Source organism: Lynx canadensis, chromosome B1 (genome assembly GCF_007474595.2).
Source record: "Lynx canadensis isolate LIC74 chromosome B1, mLynCan4.pri.v2, whole genome shotgun sequence".
NCBI classification, from domain to species: Eukaryota; Metazoa; Chordata; class Mammalia; order Carnivora; family Felidae; genus Lynx; species Lynx canadensis.
The window spans coordinates 74,926,352-74,938,682 of NC_044306.2; the positions used below are offsets into that span (position 1 = coordinate 74,926,352).

The 12,331-nt window shown below is 43.0% G+C and overlaps 1 protein-coding gene across 2 annotated transcripts in view; it reads left to right on the plus strand.

Moving 5' to 3' along the window:
* The first annotated feature begins 755 nt into the window (after positions 1-755).
* TMEM154 (transmembrane protein 154) overlaps positions 756-12,331 on the plus strand; it is a 44,862-nt gene continuing 33,286 nt past the window's right edge. For both annotated transcript variants that reach the window (XM_032592889.1, XM_032592888.1), the window contains exon 1: positions 756-919. In XM_032592889.1, the coding sequence (XP_032448780.1) occupies positions 832-919 (88 nt within the window). In that variant the 5' untranslated portion in view covers positions 756-831. The remainder of the gene's footprint in view (positions 920-12,331) is intronic.

Sequence of the window (12,331 nt, forward strand, 5' to 3'; positions counted from 1 at the left end):
TATGCTGTGAACCTCAAACTGCTCTAAAAAAAATGAAGGCTTTATAAAGAAAAAAATATAAAAATAAAAACAAACGGTAAAAATCATTTCTCTCTAGGGAAGCAGAGCACATCCAGGCATGTGGATAGCATTGTCCTTTCTCTTCCTAGGAGTGAGGCGGCACTCAGGGCCCCCGCAATGGTGATGTGCTTGGCTGCAGAGAGGTGGCCCGGTCATTTTCTGATGGTACAGGTACGTCCGCTCTCTGGGCCTGAGCTGTCCAACACAGCAGCTACACGAGTTATTTTAATTTAAATTAATGAAAAGAAAACTACAAATTCATTTTGCACTGGTCTCATCTCAAGTGCCCAATAGCCTATGTAGCTAATGGCTACTGCACTGGACAGTGCAGATTTGGGGCATTTCCAGCATCTCAGAAAGTTCTACTGAATACTGCTGCTCTAAACTCTGGGCAGCCCCAGATTCTCACCTGGGGATTGAGTAAAATCACAAATGGAGAATGCCTGTGGTCCAGGACCCTCAGTCCAAGATCCCAAAAGCCATCTGAGCAATCGACACTGTTTTCTAAGAGACAATTACAAAAGATGGGGGCCCGTTGGCAGGGCCGGGACTGAAAAGGGCTTGAGAGGTGTTACTGACTGAATCAGTGCTTGCAGAGCAACTTCTCTTTTGCAATCCTTGCTGGTCTGACAGGCTCCTGCAGAATTACATCACTTCCTAAAAAACAGGCAAACACCTCTCCTTCAAGTCAGCACCAACCCAAACAAGCAGGAAACAGGAAATGTTCAGGTTTCAGGGAGGCTGAAGCCCAGCGCAGCCCAGCACAGCATCATGCCGGGGCGAGCTGACAGGAAGGCTTCCGGGGCTGCCCTCGTCTTTGCCCTGGTGATCGCGCTCCTTCCCACCAGCCAGGCTCTGGGTAAGCTACCTCCTGGCTTTCCACCCCGGGAAAGGAGGATTACGAGGCTTGTTTAGTGCCCCGGGCTACAGAACTCTGCCGGGGAGGGGAACACCCAGAAAATCTAGTCCTTTCTGTGAAAGAAGGAGAGAAAATCAGAATTGTAGTTTGGGGGGGTGGGGATGGGGGGGCTTGGCTGGCTTTCCCCGCAGCTGGCCAATCCTGCCCCAGTTCACTCACGTGGGGTCCCTGTAATTTACCAGCTCTAACGGGCATATTAAGAAAACCATAAACTTGTTGGCAGTTCGTGCAAAAGAACATTTCAGTCAGCTGAAACAGAGAAATAATGAATTTACTTTTAATAAGGTGGGCTGAGAAATCTGCTAGTCCTAAAACCTCTTGTGAAAAACTTGGGTATGGAAATATACGGCTAGAAATTATACCAAAGAAAAACAGTAAGTTAAAAAAAAAAAGTAAACAAAATTATCTGAGGAGTTACCAGGCATCCATTCCAACTTATCAAGAGAAGTCTTTCATCTGTTTTTCTTTGATCTTGTTACGTTGGGGGATATTTTCTTTGCATTGATTGTTACTACTGAAACTTTATTGTTTTTTTTTTAATTTAATCTCTTTAAATCTTTAGATTAAATCATTTTAAAATCAGAGTGTGTGTGTGTGTGTGTGTGAGAGAGAGAGAGAGAGAGAGAGAGGCAGAGCATGAGGGGGGGAAGGGCAGAGAGAGAAGGAAACACAGAATCTGAAGCAGGCTCCAGGCTCTGAGCTGTCAGCACAGAGCCCGATGTCGGGCTCAAACTCATGAAACGTGAGATCACGACCTGTGCCGAAGTCGGACGCTTAACCGACTGAGCCATCCAGGCGTACCATGAAACTTTATTTTGAAAAGTGATGTGATTGTAGCCAATCAAAGGTATCGGAAAAGACAAAATGTTAAATCTCAGTATTTTGAGCTAAGAGCAGCAATTGATTTATACCCTTGACAGTTGCTACAACAAAAGCACGATCAGCCTCAATTGCCTCTTACAGTTTTGTTGACTTGCCCTCGGGTAAATAAACTCATTGCCAATAGTTTATGTCAAGGGATACTACCTGCTTCTAGCATATAGCAGTATTTCAAGCAAAAGGAAGTTCTCAAGCTACAATTCTTTAAATAGGATGGGGGCGGGGGGGGGGGCATCAGGCCCTGACCTAGCAGATGTGGCAATTTCCTGGAGATTCACAGTCAACACCCCACCACACCATCCCACCAATTTCGCTTGCCCTGGGTGCTCTCCATGTAGTTTTGCCAGGCATCCGAGGTGGCAAATGAAAAGTGAAAGGCAAACCATTCCAACCAGAAAGATGTTTGGTTAAAATGGGAGGTAGTGTTTAAGATGAGCCGGGGGAGTGCGGGGGTGGGGGAGACAATGTGTTATCTTAGGCACGGTTTGGGGGCTGGGAGCGAGCACCAAGGTGACACAGCTCAAGTTGCATTTGGTGGCACAGGGGAGGTCGGAAGGCCAAGCTTCATTGCCCCGCAGCTCTTCTGACTGAGGCTCCCCGGTTCTCTCCTCTGCCCGGGTGGAGAGCCCTCTGGGCCAGACTCCTGTCCCCACGGGGCGTCCCTTCACACCCCAGGAGGCAGAGCCCAGCCATCCCACTGCCACCTGTTGTGAGTCTTAGAGGTACCACCCGTGCCTCAAAGATGCGCTGAGAGTAATATTTAAGCTTGCCTGAGTATTTTCTTGACATTTCTGAGTCCAAGCGTCTGCCATGTGGGAGACGCAAAAGGATCATCTGAAGACCCAGTAAAAGTTTTCTTTCTAAAACCCACATCTGATCAGTGGCTCTTCCACATGAAGACCTTTGGTTGCTCCTCACTGATGCCCCTTAGACTCTCACTTCAACCTCCTTTCCATGGCATCTCCTCCCACGTGCCCTCCCACTGCCCAGCCACAGTCACACCGAATGGAGCATGTGCCCCAGGCCTGTGTGGCTCATGCTAAAAGTGAATGACAAGTTCTCTTTTTTCTACTTAATGAACTCCTAAAGACCCAGACTGAGAGTTAATGCTTCCTTGATGTCTCCTTTCACTGCCCCTTGCCTGGCGTTCTGCCTTTACCTGTATTATGCCCACATAAAACTAAACTTCTATAAACATAGCTAATCACATTAAATCCTAATTGTGTATATGTCCGTATCTCCCACCGGCCTGTGAGCTCTTCCAGGGAAAATCCTCTGTAGCTCATCTTTGACTTCCTCGAACCCTGTTCGAGCAATACAATGGATTTGAGGCTGATCACTAAAAGCTGATGAGCTCCTGAAAACAAGTATCGTTAGAATGTCAGGGAAGTCAGAGGTGAAAAGCTGCATTTCAGCCAAGTGCAGGGTTTATCTGGATAATCATCCAAGACACTTACTGGGCCCTGTCTGGATTTCCAAAGTCAGAAAATGCAAAAATGCCCACCTGCAAAAAGCTGTATAATCAAAGTCAAGGGGAAGTCTCTTACAAAGACTGATTATATATTTTTAAATTAACGAATGCATATCATTGTGAGCCCATGGGGCCTAAGACTTCAGGATGTGAGTTGGTTTATAGGCGTCACACTTGTATTTCCTTGGATTCTTCAGAAAGTATCTTGGAGATGTTTGGTACTAGAATCCAATCTACTGAACAGCCTGACTCTCTTCCTTGCAAACATATTCCAGGATACAGCTCAAATCAAGCCAACCACAAACAGGCAACATAATCTCATACCTGCAGTTACCTGGACCTGTGTCAATACCTCTGAGTCAGTGTCTTTTCTCTCTATAGAGAGAGCCTGATGCAGACTTGATTATTATCCCAAGTGAAATAATCTGCTTAGAAATCACCAGGAGAGAAATGAGAAAACAGCTTTTCTGGGATTTTGACCAAACAGATGAGCCTAGTAGAAGAAAAGCTGTGGATTTAAGTATCTTGGCCAGGGTTGGATGCTAAGAAAATGCAGACTCAATGTCAAGGCAACATTGTGTCCAATGAGTGAGGGAGTCATTTCCACCTGGTTTCTTGCCCTGTGCCCTGTCGATGTCAGCTTGACAGTATCAGAAAGCTAAAAGCAACTTCCCAGACACCAAAAACATGGGATTTATTATCTGCTTTGGGCATAATGGTTTGTAGAAAGGAGGGCTAAGGGCATGACACAGAGAACAAGGAGGCTGTAACTGTTTTGGTGGCCAGGGTTAAACACTGGGTTTGACACGGACGACTGGGAGATTTTCTATGCTGTTTCAGGAGAACATTAGCTAAACCTTGGGAAGAAAGAATTAAATAAAATACTAGTTACATAAGTGGAGTTGCACTTTTCAAACTGATCTCATTTCAACGAATGTGACTGGCATCTGCTATTGCCTGGGACAGTTCCAATTTCAAGTAGCAATAATGATGATAGCAAACACATATAGTATTCATTGTATACCAGGCGCTGTTCTAAATTATTTATACTAACTCATTTGATTTTCCTAACAACCTTAAACATATGTCCCTCTTTTACGTATGAGAAAATGGAGTCACTGAGAGGTTAAGTGACTTGCCTCAGGTCACACAGTTAAATAGTAAAGTAAGATTCAGTCTCAGGAATCCATGCTCTAACATATGTTGTGATACCTCTGGATTTTTAGGTTCTGCCAGGATATGTGGCTAGTTTCAGGTTTAGAAAAATATATCTCTGGTATCCTTCTAACTGTAGATGCATTCTTAGTTGGAGTCTAATGTTACTGCATATTAATAAAGGAGCTGTATCTGGTTGGGTCGGAGACTGGTCTACAGGAAAAGGGATGGAAGGAGTTGGGTTGAACTTTGGCCTTTAGAGGGGGAAGGAAAGGCTGCAAGGTGCAGAGTGAGCAACAGAGAATCAGGGGATTAGCATAGTTAAGACCAGAAGCCGGAAAAGTGGAATGATGAAGTCATTGGGTAAGAGGCTTCGGGGTGTGGGAACCAGGGTCAATCGCTGTGGGAGAGCGCTACTGAGAACTGACCCCAAGGACCAAGCAGCCTTCAGGGACCAAAAAAAAAACAAAAAAAAACAAAAAAAAACAAAAAAAAAAACCAGGCAGAAAGGGATTGATTGAGGCTTAAAGTCCCTCTGTGTCCAAAAGCCTGATCTAAGAAACCAGAAGAGGGCTGGATTTTGGCTGGGATGGGCCCAATTCTGCAAAGAAACAATATAACCTGCAATTTGCCTACCTGTGTACAGTTTGCACCATCCTCAAATGTTGGCAAAGATGTGGAGAAACAGGAACTCTGCACCACCGGTGGGAGGGTTAGTGCAATCACCCAGTCCATCCTGCTGCTTAACCCATTCATTGGGCTTTTAATTTCAGTTATATTTTTTATTCTAGAAAAAAATTTTTTGTTTCCAGAAAAAAATATGTCTTGCCTTTATTTTTCCTTAAAAAAATTTTGTTAATGTTTATTTTTGTGGGAGAGAGAGACAGAGCATGAGTGGGGGAGAGGCAGAGAGAGAGACACAGAATCTGAAGCAGGCTCCAGGCTCTGAGCTGTCAGCACAGAGCCCGACTGAGGGCTCGAACTCACAAACTGTGAGATCATGACCTGAGCTGAAGTCGGACCCTTAACTGACTGAGCCACCCAGGCGCCCCTGCTTTTATTTTTTCTTGTGTTATTTATTCCTTCTATGTCTTTGTTTTAAACATAGTATTACCTAATAGTTTGATCTGAAGTTTATACAGACCTAAGCCTGTTGTTCATCTCAGTTGATTCCCATTCACGATAGAAATCCTGAGGGCATGAGGCACCTGGGTGGCTCAGTCACTTGAGCGTCTGACTTGGGCTCAGGTCATGATCTCGCGGTTTGTGAGTTCGAGCCCCGCGTTGGGCTCTGTGCTGACAGCTCGGAGCCTGCTTCGGATTCTGTGCCTCCCTCTCTCTCTGCCCCTCCCCTGCTCATGCCCTGTCTCTCTCTCTCTCTGTCAAAAATAAATAAACATTAAAAAAACTAAAAAAAAAAAGAGAAATCTTGGGGGCACTGAAGATACAGTCTGGCACACAGAGGAAGACTCACCCCACTTAACAGAAATCCAACTTTTTTTTTATTCCATCACCAACGTATTGTAAATACTTTACCAATACAACCTAGTCCTGTCACCACAGAATAGTGTTTGGAAGAAATGGAGGCAGGGATGTGCTAGGCTTGAGGAGAGTCAGAGGTTAGACCTCAGGCTTAACCCCCAGCATTGGTGTGGAGAGGGGGAGGCTAAGCAGGCCTCAGGGGTCAGACTCCAAGAGTTACAAGAGGAGGTGCCCAAACATCATTAAAGGCGCCGGCCAACAAACCAGAGTCTGCTGTGGAGGCAAGCTGACGCCAGAAACAGGTGACCAAAGATGCCAAAGCTATTGCCAACGAGAAAGAAGCAGACAAAATCAAATTGAAATCAGAAGAGGGGCCAGGTCCACAGTGTCAGGATGAGGGTGAGGTCAGCCTGGCTGTGGAACACTGGTCTTTGACTTAAAACTTTGTGCTAATCACTGCTCCTTCCCTTCTTTTCTTTTCCTTAAGTTTATTTAATTTTGAAAGAGATAAAGAGAGCATGAAAGTGGGGGAGAGACAGAGAGAGAGAGAGAGAGAGAGAGAGAGAGAGAGAGAGAATCCCAAGCAGGCTCCTCACTGTCAGCGCAGAGCCTGATGTGGGGCTCAAACACATGAACCATGAGATCCTGACCTGAACCCGACTCAAGAGTCAGTCACTTAACTAACTGAGCCACCTAGGCGCCCCATCCTTTTTTTTAAAACCATGGCCTGGTGTTTCAGCTTTAACTTTTTTTTTTTTAAGTTTATTTATTTCGGGAGAGAGAGAGAGAGAGAGAATGTGAGAGAGGCAGAGAAGGCCAAACAGGCTCTGTGATGTCAGCATAGAGCCTGATGCAGGGCTTGATCTCACAAACTGTAAGATTATGACCTGAGCCGAAACCAAGAGTGAGATGCTTAACCCAGACGCCTAGGCACCCCAGCCTTAAGTTTTGAGCCAAGAGATGGACAGAAGTCCCCTGAAAGAATTATATAACCTCTCATATCCCTATGGCCCCAAACCTTTGTTCTAGGAAATCCCCATAGGTCCCCATATTCGTCTCCGAATTTAAATTTCCGATATCATCTTTTTTTTCCTTTCCTTTTCTTTTTTCTTTTTTGTTTTTTGAAACATTTTCTGGACCCTGAGGATTTCCTTGCTTTTTTGAGGTTTCTTTATACATTTAAAAAGTTGCTTCTGATATTTCATTCAGTATTTCTAGGTGTGGCATATTGGGAAAAATTTTCGGGTTACCAACCATACCAAAATACCGGAAAAGGAAATTTTTCTACACAACCAGTCTAGAGGACAATTTGGAAATATTTAGTCAGCTAAAAATGTTTGTAGCCTACAACCTCAACAATTTAATCTCAGGTATATATACCAGCTCAAAAACAAATGTGTGGCAAAACGTCATGGCCAAGAACACTGACTGTAGCACTGTTTGTAAAGATGGAGAAAATAGAAACAACTTAAGTGTTCATGAACAGAAGAATATGTGAAACTTAATATAGTCCCAAAATGAGGTGTCATATAGTTGGTGAAATTAATGAACTAAAGCCAAATGTATGAAGATGAATTAATCTCAACTGTAATGTTAGCCAAAAAAGCCAATTGAAGATTATTTTGCACAGAATGATTACATTTACTTAAAGTTTTAAAAACACTCCAGGGGTGCCTGAGTGGCTCAGTCAGCTGAGCATTCGACTCCTGATTTCGGCTCAGGTCATGATCTCGCGGTTGTAGGATCAAGCCCTGCACGAGGCTTTGCACTGGGCTTGGAGCCTGCTTAAGATTCTCTCCCTCTGCCCTTCCCCTGCACACACATGCGTGCTCATGCATGCTTTCTCCCACAAAAGTAAATAAGTACATAAAAACACTCCAAATTATGCTTATATTGCTTAGGGACATAGGCATATTTTAAAAGTTGGGACTGATACACGTTAACTTTAGGAAAGCAATTACCGTTGGAAAGGGAGGGAGGGGAATGAGATCAGGGAGGAGTACAAGGAGGGCTTCAACTGTATCTATGATGTTGTGTTTCTTTCAGAAAAACATGGTAGTCCTGGGGTCAGCAAATGAAAACCCATGGGCCAAACTCAGCAAGCGTCCCGTTTTTTTCTGACCCATAAGCTAGGAATGGTTTTCATATATTTAAATGGTTAAACAAAAACTTATATAATAGCCTGTATTTTGCTTTGTGGGCCACAAGATCTAAAACATTCATTCTCTGCTCTTTAAAGAAAAGTTTGCCAATCGGTCCTCTAGTCGATATAGAAAATTGTGAGATAATTAGTGGTGGGTACCCAGTTATCTGTTACAGTATTCTCTATTCTTTCAGGTAGGTATACTTTTATAATGAAAAATAATGAGAGTGCCTCTGAGTTTTCCTTGAGCTTTCTGCCATCGTCCCTTTCCATAATTCCCAGTCTCTTTGAAAGAAGTCAACACACCTTCATCTGGACCCACTGCAATCTGGCTGCTGTGTCAAACACAGCATTCCAATTGCTCTACCTGGGTCATCAGTGTCTTCTAAGAGCTAACCCCAAGGGACCCATTTCTGTCCCTATTGCACGTTTTCCTCCGTATCACTTAACATAATTAACCAATGATTGAAATTCTCCTCTTCCTTGGGTTTTGCAATGCCTTTTTCTCCTTGATCTCCTAGCACATTGAATGCTCCTTTCCAGTTTTTGTTTAGGAGTCTTTCTCTTCCACCTGCTCATTTCATAGCATGTCTATCTTTTATTTCTTATTCCTTATATCATTCCTGGGCCATGGTATCCATGTTCATGGCTTTCACTTTACTTCTTGGCTGATGATTCAAAACAAAACAAAACAAAACAAAACAACCTCCCACTAGGCCTATCTGCCCAGCTTTATACCTGCATTCTCGTCCTCAGTTTTTCTTGGACAATGTCACATGGGCCTTAGGCTCAGCATGTCCAGAACGGAACTCCTTCTCAGCTCCCTGCTAGTTTAAGCCCTTGTTAGCTCTCGCCTATTCTAGTTCATTAACTTCTTAACCTGTCTCTTGTGTTTAGTCTCCTCTTCCACCCCATTTCACATGGCCTCCAGAGCAATAGCTCTATAACAAAAAGCGATCATTTCTTCCTGTATCTACCCCTTCAGTGAGATTTCATTTCCTTTGAGTAGATTCCAAATCCGTTGCCATTATTACAAGGCCCCTTATGAGTTGTCCTGAGTTCCTTTCTTGCTTAACCCTTGACACTCCCCACCACACGCCTGATGGTGCAACTGCTTGAATGTGCCAACACTGTTGGGTCACTGAGCCTTCCCACGTGCGTCAACTGTGATGCCTTTCCCTGACACCTTTGCCTGATAAACTCCTGAGATTCAATTTAATGACCTTCTCCTCTGTGAAGATTTCCTGAGTCTTCCACCCCCAGATGAACAAATACCTTCCTCTCCCATAGTCTCATGGTATTCTGTATACAATCATGGCTTTTGTTAAACTGTATTATAGGTATTGATTTATGTGCCATTGTCCCTACTTACCAGTGTCTTCCCTGGGAAGCATAGACCTGGTCTCATTCACCTTTATATCCCAGGACCTAGAATGGTGCCTGGTACATAATAGGCACACTACTGACTGACTGGGGAATGAATGACATAAAATTTATCCAGATTTACATATATTCATGACAAAGTCATAATCATTTAAATAATAAAATGAAACTATGGTAATACCTGGATAAATATGATTTTTTACTTACCCCACTTTTTTTTTTTTATTCCAAAATATTAACTATCCCATATCTTTTCATGTATAAGTAGTTTACTTCTGTCTTCTCAGACCAAAACAGGCAACAATTACTGCTTCCCTTCCTGGAGAGAATACTATGTAACCACATCTATTGAGTAGTATTGAGAAAGTATTCTTATCTGTCTTCCTCTCAAAATAGGGATGGGGGGGGCGCCTGGGTGGCTTAGTCGGTTGAGCATCCGACTTCACCTCAGGTCATGATCTCATGGTCCGTGAGTTCCAGCCTCGCGTGGGGCTCTGTGCGAACAGTTCAGAGCCTGGAGCCTGCTTCAGGTTCCGTGTCTCCCTCTCTCTACCCCTCCCCTGCTCACGCCCTGTCTCTCTCACTCTTTCTGTCTCTCTTTCAAAAAGAAATAAAAACATTTTAAAAAAAATAGGGATGGAGTTTAGACCCAGAAAATAGGTATCGAGCAGCCTGACGATTTGCAGAAAGACCAGGTAGTTACAAGCCTTTGGGGGAGGCTTTTGAAAGGAAAACAAAAGGAATATAAGTTCCATGGATAATACATTTCAAGCCAGTAAAAGAGGATTTGAAAACTCAAAAAAGAAATAAAATTTCTGTAACATAAAATAAATAGAAACATCTGCCTCGGGGGATGAGGACAGCACAGAACATTTCCTCCTTAATTAAATATGGTGAAAGGAAAGTTCCCTATCAGGGCAGAGTCTAGTTGGTGGTGTTGGGTTCCTTTACCTTGAAATAAAACCAATAAATCTAGTCTGTTTTAGGAATTTGAATTTTTTTCTATGTTTTTTTTGCTGTACATGAACTAAAACCATCTTTATTATTTCCTACTTCCCCACCCCATTGTGATTTTCAGAAATAAGAGTCCAGTAGTTAGGAGGGTTTCCTGGCATCTGGTTTTTTTTCTTCCACCGACAAAAATATTTCTTTTTTTTTTTTTTAATTTTTTTTTTCAACGTTTATTTATTTTTGGGACAGAGAGAGACAGAGCATGAACGGGGGAGGGGCAGAGAGAGAGGGAGACACAGAATTGGAAACAGGCTCCAGGCTCTGAGCCATCAGCCCAGAGCCTGACGTGGGGCTTGAACTCACGGACCGCGAGATCGTGACCTGAGCTGAAGTCAGATGCTTAACCGACTGTGCCACCCAGGCGCCCCAAAAATATTTCTTAATTAAAAATACATTTATTCTTTTCTGAACATTATGCTTGTTTATTTATTCATGATTAAGACTACTATATTTAGCAAACAAAAATATAGGACACTCAGTTAAATGTAAATTTCTTTTTTTTTTTTTTTAGTTTTATTATTATTTTCTTTATTTCACATTTTCTTTTTTTTTTTTCATTTTCATTTCACTTGTTTATTTGTTTTTTTTTTATATATATGAAATTTATTGACAAATTGGTTTCCATACAACACCCAGTGCTCATCCCAAAAGGTGCCCTCCTCAATACCCATCACCCACCCTCCCCTCCCTCCCACCCCCCATCAACCCTCAGTTTGTTCTCAGTTTTTAACAGTCTCTTATGCTTTGGCTCTCTCCCACTCTAACCTCTTTTTTTTTTTTCCTTCCCCTCCCCCATGGGTTCCTGTTAAGTTTCTCAGGATCCACATAAGAGTGAAACCATATGGTATCTGTCTTTCTCTGTATGGCTTATTTCACTTAGCATCACACTCTCCAGTTCCATCCACGTTGCTACAAAAGGCCATATTTCATTTTTTCTCATTGCCACATAGTATTCCATTGTGTATATATACCACAATTTCTTTCTCCATTCATCAGTTGATGGACATTTAGGCTCTTTCCATAATTTGGCTATTGTTGAGAGTGCTGCTATGAACATTGGGGTACAAGTGCCCCTATGCATCAGTACTCCTGTATCCCTTGGATAAATTCCTAGCAGTGCTATTGCTGGGTCATAGGGTAGGTCTATTTTTAATTTTCTGAGGAACCTCCACACTGCTTTCCAGAGCGGCTGCACCAATTTGCATTCCCACCAACAGTGCAAGAGGGTTCCCGTTTCTCCACATCCTCTCCAGCATCTATAGCCTCCTGATTTGTTCATTTTGGCCACTCTGACTGGCGTGAGGTGATACCTGAGTGTGGTTTTGATTTGTATTTCCCTGATAAGGAGCGACGCTGAACATCTTTTCATGTGCCTGTTGGCCATCTGGATGTCTTCTTTAGAGAAGTGTCTATTCATGTTTTCTGCCCATTTCTTCACTGGGTTATTTGTTTTTCGGGTGTGGAGTTTGGTGAGCTCTTTATAGATTTTAGATACTAGCCCTTTGTCCGATATGTCATTTGCAAATATCTTTTCCCATTCCGTTGGTTGCCTTTTAGTTTTGTTGGTTGTTTCCTTTGCTGTGCAGAAGCTTTTTATCTTCATAAGGTCCCAGTAATTCACTTTTGCTTTTACTTCCCTTGCCTTTGGGGATGTGTCGAGTAAGAGATTGCTACGGCTGAGGTCAGAGAGGTCTTTTCCTGCTTTCTCCTCTAAGGTTCTGATGGTTTCCTGTCTCACATTTAGGTCCTTTATCCATTTTGAGTTTATTTTTGTAAATGGTGTGAGAAAGTGGTCTAGTTTCAACCTTCTGCATATTGCTGTCCAGTT